This window comes from Pseudorasbora parva, chromosome 17 (assembly GCF_024679245.1).
Source record: "Pseudorasbora parva isolate DD20220531a chromosome 17, ASM2467924v1, whole genome shotgun sequence".
In the NCBI taxonomy this organism is placed as follows: domain Eukaryota; kingdom Metazoa; phylum Chordata; class Actinopteri; order Cypriniformes; family Gobionidae; genus Pseudorasbora; species Pseudorasbora parva.
The window spans coordinates 33,995,465-34,023,186 of NC_090188.1; the positions used below are offsets into that span (position 1 = coordinate 33,995,465).

At 38.0% G+C, this 27,722-nt stretch overlaps 1 protein-coding gene across 1 annotated transcript; it reads right to left on the minus strand.

The window, feature by feature from the left end:
- On the minus strand, positions 1 to 27,722 carry si:ch73-105b23.6 (uncharacterized). Its single transcript, XM_067420990.1, has 24 exons — positions 27,718 to 27,722; positions 23,796 to 23,851; positions 21,608 to 23,692; positions 21,249 to 21,371; positions 18,469 to 18,602; positions 18,122 to 18,289; positions 17,715 to 17,894; positions 14,035 to 14,635; positions 13,757 to 13,906; positions 12,660 to 12,874; positions 12,488 to 12,563; positions 8,523 to 8,810; positions 7,697 to 7,933; positions 7,106 to 7,258; positions 5,963 to 6,141; positions 5,198 to 5,390; positions 4,932 to 5,051; positions 4,733 to 4,852; positions 3,671 to 3,691; positions 2,575 to 2,639; positions 2,255 to 2,447; positions 1,179 to 1,307; positions 913 to 1,081; positions 1 to 690 (listed from the first exon to the last, which is right to left on the minus strand). The coding sequence occupies exons 1-24, from the start codon at positions 27,720 to 27,722 to the stop codon at positions 552 to 554; spliced, it is 5,799 nt and encodes a 1,932-aa protein (XP_067277091.1). The 3' UTR covers positions 1 to 551.

The window sequence follows — 27,722 nt, forward strand, 5'->3', positions numbered from 1 at the left end:
TCCAACAGGCATTCATTAATTTATGTACAAGATATTATTGACCATTATTTCTGGAAAACAATATGTGAATGGGTGAATGTGAGGCAAAAATGTAAAGCACTTTGGATGGCCATAGGGGCTGTTGAAAGCACTATATAAATGCAGTCCATTTACCATTTACCATTACTATAATGCATCCAGACCTTGAATTTGAATTGTCCTAAAGCAGGTTTATTTTTCTCTAAATATCTTCTCATATTTGAATATCTTCAAACTGTGACTTCTTTTTTAAGGTCAGTGCCACAGAAGCCTTTTTTCTTTTTTTCTTTTTTTCACATTAATTATTCTCTTCAACTGGGCCAATAATTCAGCAGAGCTTGTTTCTCACAGATCGCTCCATGTTTCTTTTCTGCATGTGTTTGGCACTCTTTCACTCTCACATGGGACTTCAAAAGTCAGCAGTCTCTTTTTAATTTAAATATTATAATATTGGAATTTTCTTTAAACACAAATGTACTGCATCTGCATTGATGCTGGATGAACCAGACAATACAAGCGCACTGGGCCCTGTGTTATCGATATCGACGCTTCTGTTGTGGTGGGAGGTTGTCAAGGATACGTGGGCTGCAATGGGTGATATATTGCAGGGAGGGGTCATCAAAGTTGAATGGAGGGTTGACATTCATGTACTCAGGCAGCAGGTGAGGAATGCTTGAGAGAGAGAGAGAGAGAGAGAGAGAGAGAGAGAGAGAGAGAGAGAGAGAGAGAGAGAGAGAGAGAGAGAGAGAGAGAGAGAGAGAGAGAGAGAGAGAGAGAGAGAGAGAGAGAGAGAGAGAGAGAGAGAGAGTTTGTTTATATGCTTAATCATATTAATGCAAGTACTAATCTTCAAATCCTACATGGTGTCATTTATTGTGTGATCAGAATACTTACTCCCCACTCATGGTTTTCTTTCGTGTGCAGCAGCAGAAGCAGGCAAGGGCCGCCAATAACAGCAGCAGTAGGAGGGGGATACCGATGCCCAGAACCAGCCCCAAAATTAATGACTTCTTATCTCCCATAGTCTTAGCACCGGCGTCTGTGCGGTTATAGCCATTCAAATCTGAAATGGAGCAGGGAAATTATTTCATTATTTTAATGAAAATCTAATAACCGGACTCACGTGTGCCTGATCACTCTTTTTTTGGTGATGCTCTTACCAAAATTGCATGACTGAGAATCCTTATTTAGATCCGTGCCATTGCACACACACCTGTAGCCACCGTAGGTGTTTACACACTGGGCTGTTTTTGAACATGGATGCTCATTTGTCTTGCATTCATCAAGGTCTAAAGAAAACAAGGAATACAAAGTCTAAAGTCAAGGAGTAGACCTTAATCACTTATAAGCACAATATGTCTCAAGCGATTCATTCAAAAACATGAAAGAATGGGTGCATTCAAAATCGAATACTCTCTGAAGTACTCTCTTATTTTGAATAAGTAATTAATTTGTGACCACTAAAAAAAGTATGTTCAATATAGTATAAATGAGTGCAGTTTAAATGCAATACATTGTGCATTCGCCATGTTGTCATTATCATATGTATCATCATTTTGTTGAAACACTGAATCATTCAGGAACAAAATAAGTGATTTTCTTTACAGTATGAGTGAGTAATTAAAACATTTACTCACTGATTCATTCAAAAACACTGATTCAATCAGCAATCAAAATATTTGATCATCTTCATGGGTGAGTCACTGAAACATTCACTCAAACGATTTAATCAAAAAAATCTGATTCATTCATGAAGAAAACAAATCCTTCAGTGACTGGGTCCATTGAGTTTGAAGCTCAAAAAAGTAAATCCATCCATCATAAATGAAAGCAATTCGATCACTTTTTTGATCTTTAAACTCAAAATAAACCCCATCACTGCCATTATAAAGTTTGGAAGTGTCATGATGTGTATTAATATAACTCTGATTGTGTTCATTAGAAAGAAGAAAGTCATATACACCTAGGATAGCTTGGGGGTCAGTAAATCATTGTGTAATTTTATTTTTAAAGTGAACTATTCCCCTTTAACGTCAATGTTCACAACAAACTTGTTGAATTCATTGATGAACTGATGAATTTAATTAATTTAATTCATGTTTGAATTTATGTTTGAATGGCAGGTCTGATCACACGAGCATGTTTGACTAAATATATAATGTTGTGATTGACCAATCAAGTATTCCATAGAGCTGTGAATTAAGTGAAAATAACATATTTTAGTACATTTTCTTACCTTCCACATAGGCTGAACGTATGCCGTAGTACTGACTGACTCTGGTAAGGTAGTCCATGACGTACCAGTGCGGCGTGTCACTGGACACATTGATCCTGTACTCGTTCATCCCGCCTGCCGATGCTGAATCAGGAGCTATAGCACTAGCATTGTAGAATTTGTTCTGGAAACCCTGTGACAGGATCTTTTCCAGCTGCAGAGAATGCAGAAATGTTAACACTAAGAACAGCTGAAGTTCATCTGAGCTGCAGTGTTAATGACATGCCATGTCTTTGAAATGATCTAATAATTTATCTGATTATTCAGATCCATGCACTGACCTTACTTACTCCCTGTCCAGGCTCCTGATTTCTCCAGCCCATGGACACATTAAAAATATTCCACCCTAGAAAAAAAATACATTGATGTTGGTCTTTCCTAAAATATGAAACCCAAGGTGTAATTTGCCAAAAAGGAGGATTTTCATGAGTCTGCTTTTGATAATAGTATACTGTACATTCATTGATACCCACTTCTGCTCATAGATGCTGATGTAAGTTTTCCTACTGGCATATTAAAACAAGCACTATCCACCTTTGTCCTGGAAAAGCCCCTTGACAGTGTAAATTATGGGAATAACTTAAATTAAACTGTAAACAATCAGCAAAAGGTTCACTCTATGAATGCAATAAGCATTTTTTTTTTTTGAACTGGGTACAATGAGATGACATATACTCACCCTTCAACAATTAAACATTAAAAGGAATTTAAAAGTGTAAAAGTATTAACAAATTACTACAACAGACAATGAATAACCCTAAAAGCTTGATTCTTTCCGCAAAAGTATCACAGATGTGCTAATATCAATGTAGTGATATATGTTTGTATTATGTAACATATGTTGCCTTATTCAAAAATGTTCATTCCCTTGAACAATGTCCAGTAAACACTGCTTAAAGGGGAGACAATTATATTTTAAAGCATCAGCGGGAAAAAAATCCTGGAAAGAGATGTGAGGATTTGGGGAGAAAAAAAATGAAAGATTCTTAGTGCATTCCATTGAATTATCCATGGGATATATCGTAAATGAAATGGGGAGAGCAAACCACAAATGTGCAGTATAAATGTCTTTTTTTTATACTGTGGGCTGTGGTCTTATAATAATTAGGAGGAAAAGAATGGCAGAGCTCTTGCCATAGATTTTCTTGCTCTCATTAAAATATCAAGTTCTACATTTTTGTCTTGACATCTGAAAATAGAACATGAACACTAGTGAAATATGTGCGACACTACGACGTATCCTAGATTAAGACGATGTTGGGATAGATAGCTGAGTTAGCTGAAATTAGTTCAAATGTTTGACAGCTTCTTAATATCTCTTTGGGCCTCTTTAATATCTCTTTTTAATTAAAAGTAAATCAATATACACAGTCTTACCTGTAGGATTAGCAGATTCACCTAAAATAAAAAAGTAAAACAAAAGTGTTTAAATAGATGTAAAAACGGTATAACCCACAAACCGATTCCATAAAAGTTGGGACACTGTATAAATTGTGAATAAAAAGGGAAGGCAATAATTACAAATATCATAAGCATATTTTTTCACAATAGAATATAGATAACATATCAAATGTTGAAAGTAAGAATTTTTGAAATGTCATGCCAAATATTGGCTCATTTTGGTTTTCATGAGAGGTTTATTTTTGTCCATCATGCCCTATTGGACTGCTTTATAGAAAATAGCTTAACTGTATTAAACATAAAACAAACAGTCCTTCAGTCATGAAATGGACTGCACTTTCTGTTGTTAAATAGCCACTGCTATACTGTGAACCTTTAAAACATACACACATTAAGAATCCTGCAGTCACTTTACATTTTACTTTACTCAGATGGACTTCAAAATCTTAATTTTATGGAGCCACAATCAATGCTATTATAAAGCTTGAATTAGCCAGGACTTTTTTTAATATAAACTTTATATAAATAAACATATATATATATATATATATATATATATATATATATATATATATATATATATATATATATATATATATATATATATATATATATATATATATATATATATATATATATATATAAACAAATCCCAGTTTGGAATTCAGTCATTTCTGTGAATTGCAGTGATCCTTTGCTATTCTTTTCTACAGCTTTCTGTAAACAATACCTCAGATTTCTTATAAAATCTGTTTCCACAGTCAATCTCAAACCTCGCTCCAGTTTTAGATGTTTTGCGTGTTTTTTACGACATTCACGCAGAATGTCTTTTGCCATTCAGTGGGCATAACCTCAGGCACTCAGGCCAAAGATGACATCACGTGCATGCCCTCTATTGCTTAAACTGATGTAAAGATTTAAAATGTTTGTTTCTTCTATCACCTTATGGGTATGATAAATGTAAAGTTTGAGTTGTGTTGATGAGTCAAGAAACTATGATTATTGAATTATTATTGATTCCTTTTTAAAAGTACTTACCACAGCCATCAGTATCTCTGGTTTTCTGATAACGGCATGAGCACCGCACTGATCCCGGCAAGTTCACACATTCAAACTTAGCATTGGGACAGGCTGCGGGGTCCAGACACTCATTAATATCTGTGGGTAGAATAAAACATACTTAAATGCAAGTGTGTCTCAGAGAATGAATGTGGGCCTATGCTTTCATGTGGCATACCTGTGCACTCTTTTCCATTGCCAGTGTAGCCCTGCTTACATTTACATGTGTAGTTGTAGCCGGTGCTGGAGCAGTCTGCCATCTCATGGCAGGGGAAGGGGAACGGAGGGAGGCAGAAGTCTGTGGGACAGAGTTAGAATTAGAAAAAACATGTTTAAGAGGCATTCCGTTTCTAGAATCTCACTGGATTAGCTGCATTTGAAGATGTTGCAGTGAGAAATAGCTAAATAAATATATTGAGTAGGCCGTTTAAAGTAACTACTGACCATTTTCAAAGCACTTGTATCCTTGTTGGTCCTTGTATACAGTCGGAGGAGGGCACTGTCCACATGTGAAGAGGTCTGGTTCTCTTTGTCTGATACATTCCACACCAGGAAAACAGGGTTTGCCTTTACACACATCTGTTCTGTTATCACAGTACTTCCCACTGAAACCCGGAGGACAAAGACATGCCACAACCTAGATGTATACATACAGAAAAACATGTGTGTCTATGATTAGGAAGCATTAGTCTGTGTGTACAAATTACCCTCAACACCACTGTACACAACTGAATAACATATAATTCACTTGCGGACTTGTACATTCTGCACAAAGCTGTAGCTAAATTCAGCTGTAAAATACAATTTTTTTTCTCTTTGCTTTTTTGTGCAGTCATGTTGGAACAGGAAGGGGCCATCCCCAAACTGTTCCCACAAAGTTAGCGCAGGAAATTGTCCAAAATGTCTTGGTGAGCTAACGCATTAAGAGTTCATTTTAGTTCCAGTCCCTTACTGGTCCTGGTACAAGCTCCTTAGGGTGACCCATTCTATCACAAATGTTTGTAGACGTGTCTGCATGCCTAGGTGCTTGATTTTATACACCTTTGGCCATGGAAGTGATAGGAACACCTGAATTCAATGTTTTGGAGGGGTGTCCCAATACTTTTGGCAATATAGTATATGCTCCCTAGTGGTCATGGCATAAAGCTAAAGTTTCTCTGCAAACAAGTAGCTGCTGTACCTGTGTGCAGGGTTAAAGGTGCTGTGTACCTGAAACTTTCCCAGAAGAAGGTTCTCAGCCACGCTGTTGTATTGGCAGCTTCCTCCATTCATACAGTTACAGAGCTGCAGAACAGGGGTGATCACGGAGCTTGATGTCTGATCGCTCACTTGAATTGTCAGATTCAGTGGCTGAATACCGGAAGGAGACCACACGAGAATACCATCACCTTTGGGACGCAAAAAAAGAATAGTATTATAAAATATTAATGATCCAAAATGTAGAGCACCATGTTTTACAAGTATAAGAGTTAAAAGAGGATAAAGAGAGATCTAACACATCTTAAAACTGTTTCTGTTAAATACTCTCTTAACTCTTTTATTGTACAGAGACCCATTCTCAGGTATTTTTATACTTAATTTGTTGAAAGCATTCTGTCTTTTTCTTTCATATGTTGGTTTTCTTTATTGTCTATGAACAATATTGCCTATTAACTTTATTGTCTATTGTTTATTGTCTAAGAACAGAAATCGTCATCAAGGTATTGTTAACACGCTCAAAAATTACAGGTTTTCTTGTTTGTAGTCTTGCATCTTATTATGAACAAGAATACATTATGAAGTGTTGAGGATGGTGCATAAAACACCCTTTGGATTTTTATTTTGCATAGATGCCCCTCAGCCAGCGATTAGGGACAATCAGGCGTTCCACAAATTGTTATAAATAAAAAAAAATTGCCTGAAGCAATTTGTTTATGTAATAAACATAACTGATATTTAACTATTTAATTTATGGTAACTTTTTTTTTCCCTATTATGTATTTTATATATTTAGAATATTTGTATGCATGAATATTAATGCTGCCTTCACATGCTCTCTGAATTATTGTAAATACGAGTTTCCTAGGTAAAAATTGTGACGAATGAACGTTTTCCCATTTTAAAATTTGAATGCGATGAGCTCGTAATCACGACTTGGGCGAGTGGGAATTATTACATTTCCGATAGCATGTGAAGGCAGGATAAGTGTTGTCTATGTGAAGCACCATGATAGTTGATAGGAATGAATTGCCCCATAGGGATTAATAAAGCTCTAAACTAAAAAACTAAAAACTAATGATCTCACAGACATTGCATATTACATTGTAAGTAGACTGAGTTTAAAAAAATGGAATGATTTGCAGTAAATCTTACTGCTGCCGATGGTGACCCGTGTAGAGTGTGGTGAGGCCAGGGAGAATGTGATTTGGTCTCTGTTTGGATCCTGGGCTTTGAATTGAACTCTAACTGTACTATTGACCTTACACGTGATGACAGTAGGCTCTGTCACAATGGGTGGCAGGGTACCTGTTGAAAACAAGCAGAGGGAGGGTGTTTTGTTAAAAAGCCCTATAGACACAATGAATGGAGGAACAAAAGAAAAATTATTCTGACTATCAAGAGGAAAATATGTTTCTTGATTTGCAAATCAGCATATTAGAATAATTTCTGATGTGACACGAAAGACTGAAGTAATGATGCTGAAGATTCAGCCTTGCCATCATATCAATAAATTACATTATTTCCAAATAGAAAATGCTTATCTTAATATTATTTGTAATAATAGGCTATTTCACAATATTGCAGTTTTTCCTGTATTTTTGCATACGCATTTAAAAAAACATTTAAAAAACTTACCAACCCCAAACGTTTGAATGGTAGTGCATATTTTTACTTTAGGCAAGTTTTTATTCAGGTTAAGATATGTTTGTGTATTAGGTCAGTTAACGTGGATGACCATCTAACCATAAATTTGCATCCGGTTCTGAAGTTGCTGCTGGTCTTTCAGAACATCCTGGCCGAGGTTTGTGCTTCCTGTGGCTAGGATGTCATGCACACATTGCATGCTGCCCAGGCAGGTCAGACTGTGTTTTGCCAGCACATCTGGGCTCACTGAGGACATCAGTTGCTCTGTCATAATGGGACTGAATAGATTACTAGGAGGCTCTGCAAACAGAAGACTTTCTGGAGCAGGAACAGCCCCTGTGAGGACAAAAAAAGTCAAGAAATCTTAAATGGATATACTCTGTATACATATTTCCGCCCCTATAATTCAGAAGCAAATCTGAAGGATCCTAATGTGAAACTAAAATTATAACTTTAAGAATACCTAGTTTCCAAATGGCCTATTATGATTCCTCACTCTTAAAAGTAATTGTTTTGTATTATGGGATATATGGTTCCATTAAGAATATCAATGTAACATTTCAATTCAATTTTATAGTTTTTTTTTTTTTTCACACTAAGAAAAATATGGATAAGAACTGTTCACTGTTTAAGAAGGTTCTTTGTGGAACTAAAATGCCATTGCTATATTTCGCATTGCTACAAAATCTCCCTTAGAACCTGTATTTCTAAGAGTGAAGGATAAAATGCCCCTGATCCCAAAGACATTTCTCATGAATTTTGATTATTTAAATAATGATTCTAACAGGGCTGTGGTACGCCCTATTTAAAAAGGATGAATGTATATTAGGTTTTCATTTATTTATTTTTTATTTAATCAAGTTGCAGTTACTACAATATTTCATATATTCTCACGAATACTGAACTAGCTGAAGAGTACACGCACATGACTGTCCGAAGGGAAGCAGACTCTGTTCAGAGGGGATGCTGTTATTTAGAGAAGGCACCATGCGGCCATTAGAAAGCAGGAAGTCATCTGTTCTGTTGGAGCTCCAGTGGCCTAGCAAACCAAGTGTACGGTTGTAGAACCTCTGAGGAACCTCCACCAGTGCAGTCAGCCTCCCGGCATCGCCTCTCCACACGACCACGTACAGGCCCTCGGTATACACCACTGCACAGCGACTCAAAGAGGTACAGCGCACTGCAAAGCCTCGCTCATCAATATGTATCACTCCTGTCAGAACAGCAGAGGGCGCTAGGTTAAAACTAAAATAAGGGCTGCATCTCAAATCGCAAACTTAACTACTAGGTGAAAAACAATGTCTGCAAATTCACATTATTCATAAAACACAGTAAGTGATAAGTACCTGGAAGGCCAGCTCTTTTGAGCAAGATTCTAGGCCTACTATTCCACAAGGCCTACTATTCCACAAGATGATTTGTGAATGGCAGTGAATTAACGCAACTGCCCATTAGTTGTTCGCATATGACAATGATAACATGGTAGGGGAGAGCAGGGGCGAAAGTACCATTTTTCAGAAAAATGTAATTTTAAAAGAACATTTTTAGACAGAGATATATATTTGCTCTGGTCAATAACTCACAAGTGTGGTCTATCAATAGCAGGTGTGGTATTTTGTACAAATGCAGAACGACTACAGTATAATTTTACATTGAAGATAAGATGCAGATTGTTACTTTTGACCCCATCAGTTGGGACGAAAGTAACACACAGGTGGGTCAAAAGTAACACAACAATATAAGCTAGGTTGTTTTGTGTTACTCTTGTTTTTATTAAATATACCTGACTATGACCTTGTTAATATGTTACTGCAAACATATTTTGTAGCTACTTTATCTTTGCAAAAAAAAAAAAATTACATTTTCATTTTCAATTTTAAGTTTAATCAAATTTTTCAAATATAACCTGACAAAACAAAAATATGAACAATATGAAAATTAAATTAGCAGCATTATATATATATATAAGAGTGGGACAAAAGTAACAAGTGTTACTTTCGTCCCGACAGGAAGTCCTGACATTTAAACACGATTTACTTTCATACTGAAAAACTCTGAAAAGACAAACATGCAGGATGTGTAACAGTTATAAATAATCTGTAGAGTGATCATAACTGTGACACATGAAACAAGAAACACAACTTGTAATTAGAAAAAAAGTACCGCTTCAGTAATTTACTTTTCCTACTCGAAAACTATATTTCGGACCCAACCGCGGGAAACGATGACGAAAAAACATGATTTTTGGCAGATCCATCAAAGTTTGCGTGCTGAACGTGCTGTCATAGCTTGGAATGCAAATGTAGTCAGGGCTCTGAGAAAATCGCATTGTTACTTCCGTCCCGCGTTACTTTCGCCTCGGTTCTCCCCTAAACATTGCTTAACTAAAATTCCAGAAAGGTGGGGACGTTTTATTCATTTAAATAAAATAAATAAATAAAAGACTTTCAAATCACATGAGCCAATATTTTATTTACAATAGACCATAGATGACATAGGCCTATCACATTTTTACACTTGTATCCACTAATTGAGCTCATTTTAAATTCGATGCCTGCTACTGGTCTCATTAAAGTTAGCACAGGTGCAACAAATGGCTGAAAAAGCAAGAACATCTAGCAATGAATTAAGTGATATCAGATCTGTAACATGGTAAGCTTTAAAGGCTATGTCTAACGCTGCGAATTGAGCGTCAAAATCGTGTTTACCCCGTCTAGTTTAGAGAAGCAGAGTCTCTCAGAAATAGAGATGGGCAGAGGCTGTGAAATATGTGAAACCGTGCGTAAAAAGATTGTGGAATACTTTAAAAACAATCTTCCTCAACGTCAAATTGCAAAGGCTTTGCAAATCTCATCTACATCATCAAAAAATTAGGAGAAACTTAAGAAATTTGTGTGTAAGGGACAGAGCTCGAAGACCTTTCTTGGATGTCCGTGGTCTTTGGACCCTCAGATGACACTGCATCACTCATCGCCCTGATTGTGTCAATGAAATTACTAAATTACATAATGATATTACTAAATGGGCCCAGGAATACTTCCAGAAACCACTGTCGTTAAACACAAAACTATAACATCTGCAGATGCCAACTAAAGCTCTATCATGCAAAACAAGAAGCCGTATTTGAACATGGTCCAGAAGTGCTGTTGTGTCCTTTGGGTCAAGGCTTATTTAAAATGGATTATTTCAAAGTAGAAAAGTGTTCTATGGTCAGTCAGGTCCAAATTTGATATTCTTGTAGGAAATCACAGACACCATGTCCTCCAGACTAAAGAGGAGAGAGACCTTCCATCGTGTTATCAGTGTTTAATTCAAAATACCATCTCTGATGATATTGGGGTGCATAAGTCGATACGGTATGGGCAGCTTGCATGTTTTGCAAGGCACTATGAATGCTAAAAGATATATAAAGGTTTTAGAGCAATATGCTCCCCTCCAGACGACGTCTATTTCAGGAAGGCCTTGTGTATTTCAGCAGGACAATGCAAAACCACATACTAGAGCAATTACAACAGCATGGCTTCGTCGTAGAATAGTTTGGGTGCTGAATTGGCCTGATCTTTCACTTATAGAGAACATTTGGTGCATAATTAAACAAAAAAATATGTCAAAGACAATTGCAAACTCTTTAGTAGCTGGAAAGCTTATAACCTTGATGCCCAGACATCTCCAAACTTTTTTAAAAAGAAGAGGAGATGCTACACATGCCCCTGGTATCAATTTTTTGAGACCTGTAGCAAGCATCAAGTTTGAAATTATCTCAATCAGTGGATAAGTGTAAAATTGATCTCAGTTACATTTACATTACATTTTACATTTATGCATTTAGCAGACGCTTTTATCCAGAGCGAATTACAACTCAGGAGTACAGGAAGTGATCCGTCAAGAATAGGCAAAGAAACGCAAAACATGTCCTAAATATCAAGATTTGTACACTACTCAGAGTAGCAAAAACCAGAGAAGGGAAGAAGAAAAGAGAAATAGAGGGGAGATTTTTTTTTTTTTTTTTGGGATAAGTGTAACATTTCTCTGTTTAAACATGTGTTATGTTATGTTCTATTGTGAATTAAATTTTGGCTCATGTGATTTAAAAGTTTTTTAGTTTTAATTTTATTCAAATTTTAAAAAATGTCCCAACATTTCTGGAATTCGGGTTGTAGAACGTCCAGATTACATTCATAATAAACACACTAATACTATATAGAACATTTTTAATGCTCAAAAAGTAATTACTTATTTAAAAGAGGTACCTACTCATGTGGTCTTTTAGGTCAGGTTTTATACACAACCAGTCACACTCACACTACTAAATTGTATGTATACTGTTAGAATTTCAGTAGCACTCTACACATGCTATGTACTTATTATAGTGATCACTGTGTATTAACTAGGTACTTATCCTGAACCTACCCTTAACCTAACCTTAAACCATGTAGTTGACTTATATTACCCAGTATTTTCTTAAATAAGAACACTGTAAAGAAAGTACATGTACTGTAAAATAAAGTGCGACCAGAATTTATTTTCAAAACTAAGACTTTAAGGGATATGTTGTACTTGACAATTAGGAAAAAACATTGAGGAAAGAGCTTGGAAGCATGGAAACTTCAAAACGTAAAATGCATTCCATGATGTATGCATAGTATGTCCAGTTGTGTTATTTTATAGGCATGATGACTTAAATCAAATCTATGGAAAACAGCAACATACATTTTTTTGAAAACTGCAATAATACTTGAAAGATGCTGTATGTAAGAATGATTGCTAGTAGTTGAAATGGGTACTGAAAATGGGTTAAAAAATGTACATACAGCACTTCAACTGGTATTTAACTGACAACCATGTTATTTATTCACCTTATCATTTGAAAACCTTGCAATTCTTTCTTACCAACAGACACAGGAGTGACCACATCATTAACCAAGACCTTAAGACCATCTCCAGATTCAGCACATCTCCACTCCACCTTTCAAGAAACAATTTTATAATCTCTAAATTGTGGCTAATTCATTTATGCACATATTGTTCATCTCATTTTATATGTTTCAAAGGTCAAACTCACCTTTCCAGCACCCTGATAGAAGGCGGCTAATCGTACCAGAGCAGGCACAAGTTTGGGCTGCCCGTTGACCACTAGAGCAGCTGTTTGTCCGTGCAGGGTAAAGATGTTTGATCCTGTGCTGCTGGAGAGACGAACTATGACATACTCACCCAAGGCTTTGAAGGTATACTCACTTCCGTCAAAGGTGACAAAGTGAAGACTTCCGTATACCATGCCTGGATGAAAGAAGAGAGTGGAACAGAAATTTTTAAAGCTACTTCCTTGTCAACATCAGCTATAAATTATTTATTTCTAAATTAAATCAATCAGTAGTTATTAGGAGTGTAAAAATAAACAAATTGGAAAAAGAAAATTATATTGCATAAAGTATTGGTACAATAATGGTTATGCATACTCATTTGCCCTATTTTACATTTAGAATAACTTTACCAGTGGTGTAAAGTAACAAATAACAAATACTCTCTTTACTGTAATAGAGTAGTTTTTCTCAGGAATTTTACTTTTTAAGTAGTTTAAAAACAGTGTACTTTTACTTTTACTTAAATACATTTTAAGGGCTGTATCGGTACATTTACTGCGCTATTTTCCCTAAACCTGCCGTCGCTACATTATGTTTATTTATTTTTCCTGTCAACATGATTGGCTAAGACAAATAATCAGTCCTGGGCCTCCATGCAGTGTGTCTCCCGTCAAATCAACCTAGTAATAATGTGCCTAGTAATAATAATTCAGATAATAATTTAAACTGACGTCACTAATTTGTCAAGTCAAGTCAATTCAACTTTATTTATGCACCGCTTTTACAATGATGATTGTTTCAAAGCAGCTTCACAGTGTTAAACAGGAAAATACTGCAACAAAATTTGATTCGGCTGTACAGTCATTCTGGAGAAAACGGTGATGTTATCAGCTCATTTCAATTTATCATACAGGGACAATGTGGGCAGATCAGTAATATAGTTGTGATTACATTTCAGATACTTTTACATAATTTTGTAAGGATCCCTAATCAAATCAAATACACCCCTGGTAGCATAAGAGAGCTAGATGGATACAGAGAGTATAAGGGATACAGAATCTGTATCTAGGTCCCTTACCAATGCCTGGTGCTCCCCTGTTCCCAGGTATACTGCTATCAGCGCTGTTCCAGCTATACCCTTGGCACCGATCTAGTGGTCTCTTAGCCAAGTAGGCATTACACAGTGGGGATTGAACACAGCACCACTGGAAGGGTAATAGATCCTTGACTAGAAACAAAGCCAGCATGAAAAAGATCAAATCAATAGAAATAAATCAGGTATGACTGAATTATATGTTCAACTAACAATGCCTTCGCAAACTTCATAAAATTAAAATACATCTGGAATGGCTTTACCTATATGTTGTTGTGTGTTGTCCTCAGTAAAGAACCGTTCACTGTATCCAGCCAGCAGGGGGCCCTCTGGATCATACACGCATCTCTTTCCTGCCTTTTGTTTGTTAAAAAGGATGGACTGAAATACACGGCCCCTGCTGCCACCCCATCTAAAAGCTCTCAGATCCTTTACACGTGCGGTCTGTTCTGATGGTAGAGTCTCAGGGCCAAAGGCCAAGTCCTCCTGTGCCTGAACACGGGTGCAGGGACATGATGCCAGACCTAATGCCCATTCTTTAGGATCGGGCTCGTTGAAGGCCCATACCTGGCATTGCCTCTGAGGATCCGAGCTGATTTCATCAGATCCTGTCAAGTCATACACCAGCTGCCCCAGTTTGCCTGTGTTACCAGTGACAGTCTGGGGACGATAGCGCCCTCCTGGGCCAAACAGGTTGTTTGGGGGCTTTGGAATCTCATTATGGAAGTTATTCTTGCCATCAGTGTAGCCTATAAGAGCGTTATGATTGGTCCTCTGTCCTGGACCCCAGTTCATGTCACTGTAGCGGAGGAGAGCAAATGAACGTAGTCCATCCGTGGTCAGAATGCTCTGGAAGGTGTTGGTCTGGGGATGACATTAGGATGATCATTACTAAGAAGAGCTTTTAAGAACCTGCTTTTCAGTGTCATTTTTTTTTTTCTATCAAATTCAGAAAATGTGTCTCAAGACCCCCATGGTCTGTTCCATTTTGTTTGCATCCTGGGTTAAGGCTTCTTTGGCCATGTTTACACCTGGTATTAAATGATTAGTTCACCCAAAAAGTACATACCCTCATGTCATTTGACACCCGTAAGACCGTTGTTCATCTTTGCAACACAAATTAAGATATTTTTGTTGAAATCCTATAGCTCTGAAAGGCCTCCATTGGCAGCAATGACATTTCCTCTCTCAAGACCCATAAAAGATACTAAAGACGTCATTAATAAGCCCACTGATTGATTGATTGAAGTTTATTTCGAGCAAAAAATAAATAAATTTAATTAAATTAAAAACTTGCTACAGTGCTTCTACAATAATTTTATAAAGCAACAAAAATATTGCAATTTGTGTTCCGAAGATGAACAAAGGTCGTACTATACATAAACCCACAAGCAGGTAGGTCAGAGTCCCACCAAAATAGTCATCCTATCACACACCTATGTACACTGGATTACTACTAAATTATGCGTTCAGCGTTCTTCAACAAATATTGTTTGGATTTTCTAGACTATTTTAAATTGTAAAATAACCAGTATACTGTATATTAAAATGTAGCACATGTCTTCAGCAGGCATGTATTTATGATACTAGTGGGAGAGCCATTGGGATTTCCATTCTGGCTGCCCTGCTTATTACCTCATGTAAACCTTGCACAAAACCAAGACGATATTAGTCCGCTTCAGCTTTGTGTCTGCAAACAGGGTTCTTCCTATGTAGAGTAGCGTATTAAATTAATGAGATTATAAACCCTGTTTGTTTACAAACTCAAATTACAAACCCATCCCCATGTGAATAGAATTTATATACAGTAGTTCTGATGTGTTTGTTTTTTATGTTTGTTCTGAGAATAGATATGTCTTTTAACAGAACTTGTACAAGTAATATTCTAAAACAACATTCGGGCGCAATAAATACTACATTAAAAGGGTCATATAATGCAATTTTTGTACAAGTTAATATGATTCTTTAGTGTCTAAATGAAAACTTTGTAATATACTTTAATTAAAAATTCTCATTAGTATTGTAAGAAAACACAAATTTTAAATGTAGCCTTGTCAGTGATGCTTAACGTTATCTATGCAGTGTGAATAACTGTTACAACACAATTTTTTTTTGACAGTAACAGACACCATCTACAAAAGTCTACAAAAGTAAAACCATCTAGAACCACATCCACGTTAACTTTCTCACCAGCATACACAGTTTGTAATAACACAATAACCATAATGTGTTTTTCATTATAAAGTGGGATTGTGAATTATATTGAGAACGTCATACATAGAAAGCATGCCGTAATGTAACTTACCATGTAAACTTTAGCCACATTTATCGTGAAGCGTGCAAGCAATTCAAACTACACTCACTTCTTCTGGAGGTGCAGCAGGAACACGAATCATTGGTACTGATCCCTTATTCAGGAGTAGCTTCTTAGCAAAACCTGCTTTATACTGACCCTCGTTTATAAAGCAGTCTGGTGAGAAATGCTTCACGGTTCGCGCAAACATGAAAGCATTGACATTAATTGGGGGGGATATTCCCTTTCAGAAACAAAACTCAGCCCCTGCGTCTTCAGCGGTTCGGATTTAGGAACATCAGAATGACTGCTGTGTTCATTATTACACCCAAGAACAGAACACCACAATCGCATAAATGCCTTTCTTCTCCAATGTATCAACAATTACGGACTATGACGACTGCTCGACCCAGGTCGGGTCTGTGTTGAAACACTGCTGTCAGTTAACAATCGTGGGAGGGGCGTCCAAACATGTGACGTCACACAGTCAAACGGCTTGATTTGAGACAATGGAAAACATATAAGGAGATTAAAAAAAACCTTGGATATAGGATGATTGTGTACAGGCACTGCCAAGTGCCAACACACATTTTACATACAATCAACTTGTAAAAGTGCACGTACCATTAAATGACCCCTTTAAGGCAATTCTAAGGACCTGTCCCAAATGGCACACTTATACACTTTCGGTCTTGGAGACTTACAATGGCCATTGCGTGCATGTGTCCATTAAGTCCACAATACTGTAGGGTGTCCCATTCATCATTTAACCTTAAAGAGGGGTGCTCATGAGCACCCACTTTGCGGCTGTTATGCGCCTCATGAAGAAACCGAGACAGAAGTGGTGGAAAGTGGACAAAAGAGATGGCTTTAAGCAGCAGGTGTATAGTTGAATTTTTCTCCCTCATATACTTGTGATCCAATTGGCCAAAATGTAAATTAATATCAGGTGCAAATAGAGCATTTATTGTATTACCCATATCAGGAATTAGTGAGACTGAGAAAGGATGTGGCTTTCATATTCTGTAAGATTAGACTATAAACCACAAGTTTTTCACTATTGCCTGAAATAACTTTGCATGTTTGTGTTCTGTACTTTGCCTTTCTATTTCCTTATTTGCCTTAAAATGTAATTTTAAATTTGTTTGTGATTGGTTGCTAGAATGTTGCTAGGTGTGGTTGCATAAGTGTTCTGTCAGCTATGGTTGCTTTATGGCTAAAGTCAAAAGATTCTTCTTCAAAGTTTCTATGGTATTCTGCCCTCTAGATATGATATAACTTTATTAGATATGATATATTTAGATTGATAGATTATTTATTGGATTGATATATCTTACAAGTTTAAGGAATGTTATACAAATTGTATTACCTTCCAGGCAAAACTAATACATCTGATTGCTTGCTTAGAAGAATGATAGTACACCTCTCCTCAACAAGCTATGTCAACCAGAACCTTCATGTCCGTAGTACAAAAGGTGTAAGAGTTTAAATGAATACTTAGATTTAGGATTAGTTTGTTCAAATCCTGATCCCTCCAACTATAAGCAAAATGAATAAAAACAATAGTGATGCTAGCAGTGGCAAACACCCTTAATTACAGCTACTGTTACACTTATTTACTCAGTGTGTGTTCATTCATATAACACTCACCTCAGACAAGTTGATCCTTTGATAGGACACAGGCAAAACATGATCCCATGTGATTTTCACTATCCATGATGGAATAAATGGGGGGTTGCCCCTTTGAGTCTCGAATCTGCTAACCTCTTGTGCTGTTCGGTTAAAAACTGTCTCAGCATAGATGTCAGATATATTGAGCAGACTGTATTCCTGTTGGACAGAAAATGAGAATTTTTATGAAAAAGATTTCCATCATGGTACCCTGCTGAAAAATCCAGCATTGCTGGTGAACAGAATATGGTATATTTTATATGCTGGGACCAGCATAGAATGTGGCTACTGGTTTGCTGGTGCCCAGCATGGGAAACAGGCCACCCGATAGAACAGAATTATACCAGCTCTAAGCTAAATTTTGCATTATTAATTGCAATGATAACCTGGTATAGCAGTTTTCCATCTCCGAGGGTAAGGTCAACATCATCCCAAAACACTGCCAACATGGGAAGACCCTCATTTCCATTAAAACCCCCTGGGAATGGAGCAGGGAGCAACAGTTTCTCATTCTCACTGACCGATTGGAACTGCACCAAGCCATTATCTGAAAACTGAAAAGGTTCATATCAAGACTCTATTCATTTTTAAAACGTGAAAGGAGGTGAGGCTAACTGTTAGTAGCTAAAATGTTTCATGAGCCAAATATGGTATGTTAGTTTTGACATTTCAGATTAGCCTGCTCAGCATTAAATTGCTATTCAAATGTGAACAGTTAATTGTGCACACTTACAAATAATCGGTCATATAGTTTGCCCATGAATGGAAAGCCTGCAGGAGGAATGATGTATGGAGAATTTCCATCTGCCACTGTAATTGGTAGCTCAGCATCACCTGCTTCCTTTCCAAATGGATACAGGGAACTTTCTGTAAAAATGTATACAAAGTGCACCCAAAGGGGAAAAGGTTTGGCTGGTTAGCATGGGCAGTTAGCCACTGCTGGTAGATGTCATAAAAACACAATCTGGTCACCAAAAATGTAAAAAAATAAAGGTGCAATTAGGTTGACTAGCAAAAAAATAAACAAAAATATGTGGAGTTCTCTGTCTGGAAAATTAGTTTGACGTTGTTTTAAGTTTATGTTTATTAACTCTGGTTGGATGATTATCAAAATGGCGGTCACCCTAACAGAGTAACTTCCAACATAAAGGAGCAACATTAAGAGGGAGTCCTGCTATGACTGCAATGTTTATGTAAAGTGAGTGTGCATTTGTATTTCTTTAATTATTAAATGACTCCTGTGATTTGTGAATAATATATATAAAAAATATAAAGAGAGAGAGAGAGAGAGAGAGAGAGAGAGAGAGAGAGAGAGAGAGAGAAAGAAATGTGAAATATACAGTAGATGTATAATTTTGCGTACATTATTTTGATTGTAATAAAATACCCGACCCATTTGTGGCAGCTGTGGGCAGTCAGTATCCTCGGCAGAGCAGGCACAGCTGTAAGATCCTATTAAATTGGTGCATGTTCTTTTGCTATAGCATATGTCAGGTGAAAGACATTCATTCCGGTCTATACATCCACCCAATCCATTCCCATTTCTGACTGAGGCATCCCATCCATTGCCACACTTGCACTGAAACCCACCTACAGAGTTGTAGCATGTAGCAGCAGGATGGCATCCACCCCTACTGGACTGACATTCATCTAAATCCACACAAAGAGACCCTAATGCAATAAAACCTGGTGCACATACACATACATAAGACCCAGGGGTATTGATGCAGTTGCTTGATTTGTGGCAACGCAAGGTCGATGTGGAACATTCATCAATGTCTTTACAGTACGTCCCATTTCCAGCATAACCTAAGCGACACTGGCATGTGAAAGACCCCACTGTGTTCCAGCATCTTGCCAAGGGGTGGCAGGTAGTGTTATTTGCACATTCATTGTTGTCTATGCAGGTACCATTTTCCTCATGATGTCCTGGTGGACAGGAGCACCGGTATGATCCAGGTTTATTGATGCACACCTGATCGGGACGACAAGTTCTGTTCATAAGGCACTCATTGATATCTGTACACTTTGGGCCATATGCCTCAAAACCAGAAGCGCATGGACACTGGAAAGACCCTACTGAGTTTACACATACAGCATTGGCAGTGCATGGACTGTCATCTGCCAGACATTCATTAATGTCTTGACACTCTGTTCTGTTTAGAAAGAAACCCAAGTTGCAGTTACATTTATAAGACCCAGGGATGTTGACACATGTAGAGTGAGGTTGACATATGGATTCATTCTTTGAATCTGAACACTCATCTATGTCAAGACACCTAGTGTCATTGCTCCAGAAACCCATGTCACAAACACAGTGGAATGAGCCAACTGTGTTAATGCAAGTCCCATTAGTGCAGAGTGGCCCAAACTTTGGGTGTGAGCACTCATCTATGTCTTCACATTGGGTTCTACTTGTACCATTGGAGGAGAATCCATCATCACAAATGCACAGAAACGAACCTTTAGTATTGACACAAATACTGGGGCCTGAACATGCAGACATGTTCAAGCATTCATTGACATCCTCACAGACTGTCTGATTGCCTTTATACCCATCCCAGCATTCACAAAAATATCCTCCTACTGTATTTTGGCAGCTGGAGGCATTTGGACACTGTGCTTTGCCTGTGGCGCATTCATCAACATCTAAACAGAAAGAGTTGTTGAAGCTGAGGAAGCCTTTGTTACATGAACAATTATACCCTCCCTCTATATTGTAGCATGTGCTGTTGTCTGGGCAAATAAAGTTTCCTACACTACACTCATTTATGTCTTCACAGTGTGTCCCATTGTACTGGTAACCTTCCCAGCAGTCACAATGAAAGGACCCTTCTGTGTTGAAACAGTTGGACAACTTTGGGCAAGCTCCTTTATGTGAACATTCATCTATATCCTGGCAATCTCTGCCATTTCCAAGGAACCCATCAATGCAGGAGCAATAGTTTGACCCACGGATGTATTTGCACTTAGCATGAGTGTTGCATGCATTGGATACATTCTTACAGTCTGTCTCATTCACGCAGGTACCCAGATCATAGACCAGACCAACGGTGCATGTGCAGGTATATGTCCCAGGAAAGTTTTGGCAGGTCATGTTGTTTGTACAGATTGAAGGTTGCAAGCACTCATCCACATCCACACAAGTAAACCCATCACCCCGATATCCCTCCATGCACTTGCAAATGTAGGAGCCCTCTGTGTTGTTGCACATGGCGAGAAGGCTGCAGTTATGAGGCAACGTTGAGTTTTCATTACACTCGTTCACATCTTGGCAATCAAACCCAGACCCAGTCATTCCAAAGGGACAGGTACACTTGTAGGAACCAGGGGAGTTAGTGCAGTTGGCAGCTGGATGGCATCCTCCATGTTGGGATTGGCACTCATTAATGTCTATAAGTCATCCAAAATGGGACAGGGTCAGGAAAAAAAAATCCCTAAAAGACTGAGAAGAGAGTCCTCAAGCAAGCAAATAAGTGCACAAATTAATTTTGAAAAGGGAGAAAGACTTACCAGAACAGTTTTTTCCATCCCCAGTGAAGCCATTGCGACAGAAGCACAGGTGACTCCCAATGGTGTTGACACACTGTGCAAACTTGCTGCAGCTATTGACTCCAGATTCACATTCATCCACATCTGTGAGGTTGGAAAAAGAATATAACGTGAAAAGAGAAGATTGAAAGATTACATAAGGCATCTGGCAGACGCTTTTATCCCAAATGACTTAAGTGCTTAAAGTGCAGCATAAATAGAGTAAATATTTATATATTTATGCATATTATATACTGTGTACATTTTATGGATAACTGAACCCATGACCTTGGCTCATGAAAATATAAATTATTTTGTAATCACATATGAATTGCACATACCTATGCATTCTGTTCCATTAAGAGTGTAACCCACTTTGCATATGCAGTCAAAAGATCCTAGTTTATTGACACACTGTGTCTCTTTCTTTGGGCACACATTTTCTTCACATTCATTGATGTCTGAGCAAATGAGTCCATCCCCTTCGAATCCCAAATCACATACACACTGATACCCAGAAGACGAAAGATGACAAAGTCCATTTGGATGGCAGGCAGGATCACATTCACGACTAGGTAAGGCACAGGTGTTGTTGTATGCTACTGTGCCATTCAGACAAGAACAAACATATGCTCCAGGGGAATTCACACATACAGAGATGTCTGGGCAAGTATAATTGGAAAGTCTACATTCATCCACGTCTGTACAGGTGAGACCATCTCCCGTAAAGCCCTGGTGGCATTTACACAAATATTCTCCTGGAAAATTGTAGCAATCGGCACGCACATGACACTTTTTCTCAATTGCACATTCATTTATATCCTGACATGTTATACCATTTCCTGAAAAGCCTTGTTTGCAGGTACATGAGAAGGAGCCTGGTAAATTCAAGCAAGTGGCATTCTCGTGACAACGTTTCTGATCTTCACATTCGTTAATATCAGAGCATTCTAAATCCTCCCTGATCCGACTGAAGCCTGTTTGACACTGGCATGCAAATGACCCTTCCATGTTTGAGCACTGTTCATTGGTGCCACATGCCTTTTCAGGTTGCTGACATTCATCTATGTCTTGGCAGGTGGTACGATTGACTAGCTGAAAGCCCACAGGGCAAATGCAAGAGAAAGAGCCTTTACTGTTGACACATGTTGATATATTTCTGCAGCCGCCGTTATCCACAAGGCACTCATTCACATCTGTGCACTGCAACACACCATCCCCTGTATATCCTACCATACAGCTGCAATTGTATGTCCCCGGTACATTAATACATTGTGCATTAACATGGCACCGCTTTCCTATGGCACATTCATCGATATCGTTGCATATTAATCCATCACCTTCGAAACCAGATAGACATGAGCAGATGAATGACCCAGGTAAGTTATCACAAGAGGAGTAAGGACTGCAATATTTTATGGCACATTCATCCACATCCAGACACTGGTTTTGAATAAAGTTGTAGCCTTTACCACAGTCACAGAAGAATGAACCTGGTGTATTGACACAAGCAGCATTGCCTGGGCAAATGACACTACCAGCACATTCGTTAATGTCAGTACAACTTATACCCGTGCCTAGGAAGCCAGAGCGGCATGAACATTGGTAGCTTCCAAGCAAATTGGTACATATTGCGTTGGGGTCACAGTTGTTCTTTCTCTCACACTCATTAATGTCCACGCATGCCAAGCCATTTCCTACAAATCCTTCAGGACATGTACAACGATACGAGCCTTGCAAGTTTGTACAATTAGCAAAAGAGCTGCAGATGTTGATTTCACATTCATTGATGTCCTCACATGTCTGTCCATTGCTTTGGTAGCCACTGTTGCAGAGGCAAGTGAAGGATCCTGGCAGGTTCCTGCAACCTCTGTACCCAAAGAAAGCAGAGCACACACCAGGAGACTCTGAACACTCATCAATATCTAGGCAGAGATAATTTCCATTGCCTTTGTAGCCAGTATTGCATGTGCATGCGTAGGATCCTGGGTTGTTGGTGCAAGTGGCATTCCAGTGGCAGATTCCTGGTCTTGTGCACTCATTATCATCAGTGCACTGAAATCCATTTCCACTGAAACCAGACCTACAACTGCAGTCTCTTCCTCCATCTCTGTTGGTGCAAAGGGCATTGGCATGGCAGCCACCATTATTAGTTTGACACTCATTGATATCTTGGCATTGGACACCATCCCCAGAATAGCCATTCTGACATGTACAGATGTAGCTGCCCAGAGAGTTTGTGCAGACTGCTTTTATATGGCAGCTGTGTAGACCATTAGAACACTCATCAATGTCCTGGCACTGCACTCCATTGCCCCTGTACCCCATTTGGCATATGCAGACAAACTTCTCCTCACGTGTTTTTAAGCAATCTGCATTGGTGTGGCATATACTTCCTGCAGCTGCACAGTCACTGAGATCTGCAGCTGTGTAGACAGAATGATAAGAGAATGGTAAGTCTGGCAATAAGTGACTCTATTCTGTGCTGTGAGTTGATCAGTCAAGACTCGGATATTGACGGTTACTCACCTGCAGTTGTGTACCTGAGCATAGTACACAGGCACAAAATGTACAGCAGCAGATTCCTGCAAGAGAAGGTCAACAAATATGAAGACGCAAAAAATGACCTTAACATAATATTATGACATTAGTGCTGGAGAATCAGAGAAAGTCAGTGAACACAGCAAATGAGTTTCAGCAATGGAGCGACTCAAATCACTGCTAAGTTAATTATTCTGTGAGCTTTTGTGGGCTTTCAATGACCATATGTGTCATTGTTTTGCTTGCATTTTGATCCAAACCTTTTCCTCAGAATACACAAAAGCCACATTTTGTGTATTTCAATTGATTGACTAAACTAGTACATCAGCTCAAAAGATGCACACAAAATGAAACTCATAAACATTATTTTGTAAAAAAAAAAATATATATATGCATTTTTTTTTTATCCTTGATTATGTTTCACAGCTTCTTGGTGTGAGTAATTAAGTGAATTTCTACCGGTTACCTATATGTGTGTATATCTTTATATCTATATAGTTACATCTATCAAGTCAAACCAGTTTACCCATAACAAAACAGAATTGAGATTACTTTGTCCTAAACCTCATTTCATGAGACCAAAAAGGGATGAACATGCTCAAAGGACATAATTATTCCAAATCCAAAGAACGTTATTAGACTCAAAAAAACAAAACACAAACAAAGTCATCCTACTGCTTTAGAAGCAGCAATTTATTACACTATTTTGTCATCTCTGGTATTGTTAACAATTGTCAACATCTCTGCTTTTGCTTTAAATACATTTTAGATTATATTATTTCTGACAATAGCATAGTTCCCTAAATATGAGTTAATTAATTGGCTTGAGTATGTTTGGAAGGTTCTATATTAAATAATGGCTGGTATAATTTCTTTCTCAAGTTTGGTAACAGAAGTCAACATGAATAGTGCCTTTAATATAGTGCCGGAATGCATAGCTGATATAAAAAATTGGATGAATAGTAATTTCCTGCAACTTAATTCAGATAAAACGGAATGTTTAATTATTGGACAGAAAAGCTCCACAAGTAGTAACCGAGAATACTGTCTAACACTTGATGACTGCTCTGTCAAGCCCTCGTCGTCAGTAAGGAACCTGGGTGTGCTCTTTGATCTTATCTTTCATTTGAAACCCACGTTTCTAGCATCTGTAAAAACCACATTCTATCATCTTAAAAATATATCTAAATCAAGGCACATGCTTTCAATGCAAAATGCTGAACAGTTAGTACATACATTCATGAGCTCAAGGCTAGATTATTCTAATGTGGTTGCCCTGCTCGCTTAATAAACAAACTCCAGCTAGTCCAAAATGCGGCAGCTCGAGTTCTTACTAGAACCAGGAAATAATATCATATTAGTCCAGTTCTGTCAACACTGCACTTGCTCCCTATTAAACATTGCATACATTTTAAAATCTTGCTTATTACTTACAAAGCACTAAATGGTTTAGCTCCCCAGTACTTAAGCAAGCTCTTAACACATTATACTCCATCACGTCTATTGCGGTCTCAAAATTCTGGCCAGTTGATAATACCTAGAATATCTAAATCAACTGCAGGCGGTCGATCCTTTTCCTATTTAGCACCTAATCTCTGGAACAGTCTTCCTAGCATTGTTCAGGAAGCAGACACACTCTGTCAAATTAAATCTAGACTAAAAACACATCTCTTTACTATGGCATACACATAGAACATTTTTAACTTTCATTATTCAAATCAATTGACTGATTGTTAGGCTGCATTAACTAGGGCTGCATTTACACTGCAGGTCTTGATGCACAATTCCGATATGGTGACTATATCCGATTTTTTTGACGAACCGCTTACATCATCTTTTCAAAAGCGACCCGTATGCGATATTTGCATTTACACTGTACACTGGGAAAACAGCCCAAGACGTTCTTAACCGGTGAAAGGAAGTAAAACAGCGCGATATGCAATGGACGCAGACAAAATGATTGCACAATGTTTTGCTGTCTGCACTGTTCCACGCATCTTCAAAGTCGGCAAAACATTTCTCTCTTAAGGCGGAGAAAAAGAGGAGAGCTCTTGACGGGGTTGCCAGGTTTTCACAACAAAACCCGTCCAATTGCAACTCAAAACTGTGTTAAAGTAGCCAAATAACACATGAAAACCGCAGACTTGGCAACACTGGATCGCAGTTTGTGTCCACCTGAGTTGACGTCATTCGTCCTTTTTTCAATGACTTCCGACTCGCATTTACTGGGGGATATCCGATTTGACCGCTTACATGGCAGACGGTAATGCAAGCATTCGAATCATATCGTATTTATTACCACATATGAGTGAGGCCTGAATCCAATCTGCGGATATCGGAATTCATGCGTTTTTTTACTGCTTACACGTTCACATGTCATATCCGATCTGTGCCACATGAGAGGAAAAAATCGGAATTGGGTCACTTGAACCATGCAGTCTAAATGGGGCCTAAGTCAGCCGGAACTGGGAACACTTCCCATAACACCTGATGTACTCGTTACATCATAAAAAGTGTGGCATCTATGCAAATGTTAGTCTCTCTGTTTATCCCGAGGTTTATCCCGGATCCGGGCCGTGTCCGGATCGGATGGTGGACCTGCGCCTGGACATGACCATCGCATCCTGGAGTGTCTGCTGAGTCCGTGTCAATTGGTGTCTCCTCACTGGCACGTCATGCTCAAAAAACCTGTCTCCGGTGCAATAATTCCGATCTTTCATGTATTCATATTCTTGTGTAATCGACGCACCATCCTAAATAAACCCGTCTCTTTCGTGATACCCTGAAATTATGAATATCCCGATTTAATATGATTTCTGACCTGTAAGGTTGCCAATACTAATAATCATACTCAAATCATCATAATCAATGTGTTAATAGGCCAGAGGAGAACTGGCACCCCGACTGAGCCTAGTTTCTCCCAAGGTTTATTTTTCTCCATCATGCCCTGAGGGAGTTTTGGTTCCTTGCCACTGCCGCCTTTGGCTTGGCTTGCTCAGTTGGGGACACTAAAATTATGATCAAAGTTATTCAACTAGTTATACAAATACCATTTATGAATTAGGTTTTAATTATTTCTATAAACTATAATACAGATCTGCCAACATTGTCGCTATATGATAAATTAAGATGAGCTGATGGCATCGCTGTTTTCTCCAGAGAGACTGTACGGCCGGGTTTGGTTTTGTTGCAATGTTATCCTGTTTGACACTGTGGAGCTGCTTTGACACAATCGTGATTGTAAAAGCGCTATATAAATAAAGATGATTGATTGATTGCATAGGAATAATGATGATGATCCTTTATCTGTGACTATATTACATGACAAATATTTTACCTCCCTGTGGGTCATATTTAGCCATTGTCTGTCTGATGGAATCAATAGAAATCTGTGCTGTGTGTCAGAATCAAATTACATCAAGACTCTAGCATACTGAGAATTTACTGGAAAGGACATCCTTATCAACAACACATTAATGCTGAACATCATAACCCATTTACCACTAAAGATCGGAATCGTTTCGCCTAAAATTACCCATTTAAACCATTTTGAGACAATTGTTATGTAAAAGTATTTTCCAAAATCTACCTAGACTGTCCATATCAAGTTATCAAATTGAATTTGATCAGCATTCAGAACATTCACAATGAGAAATAGTTTATGTGTAACAGAGTGTGAATATTGAACTCATGACAGTGTGATTAGAGTAAACTGTTTGCTCAGTAACTTATTTGTCTGAAAAAAATAATAATAATAATATCATGACTGATAACTTATAAATCGTCTTAGACATATCTAGCGCTTTGTACTTAGTACAGAAACAAGCTACAAACTCCCAATGTTACTGTTAAGGAAAATAACAAGACATTTAAACTGAGAAAAAAGTTATACATTTAAATTAGTACTTACCGCAT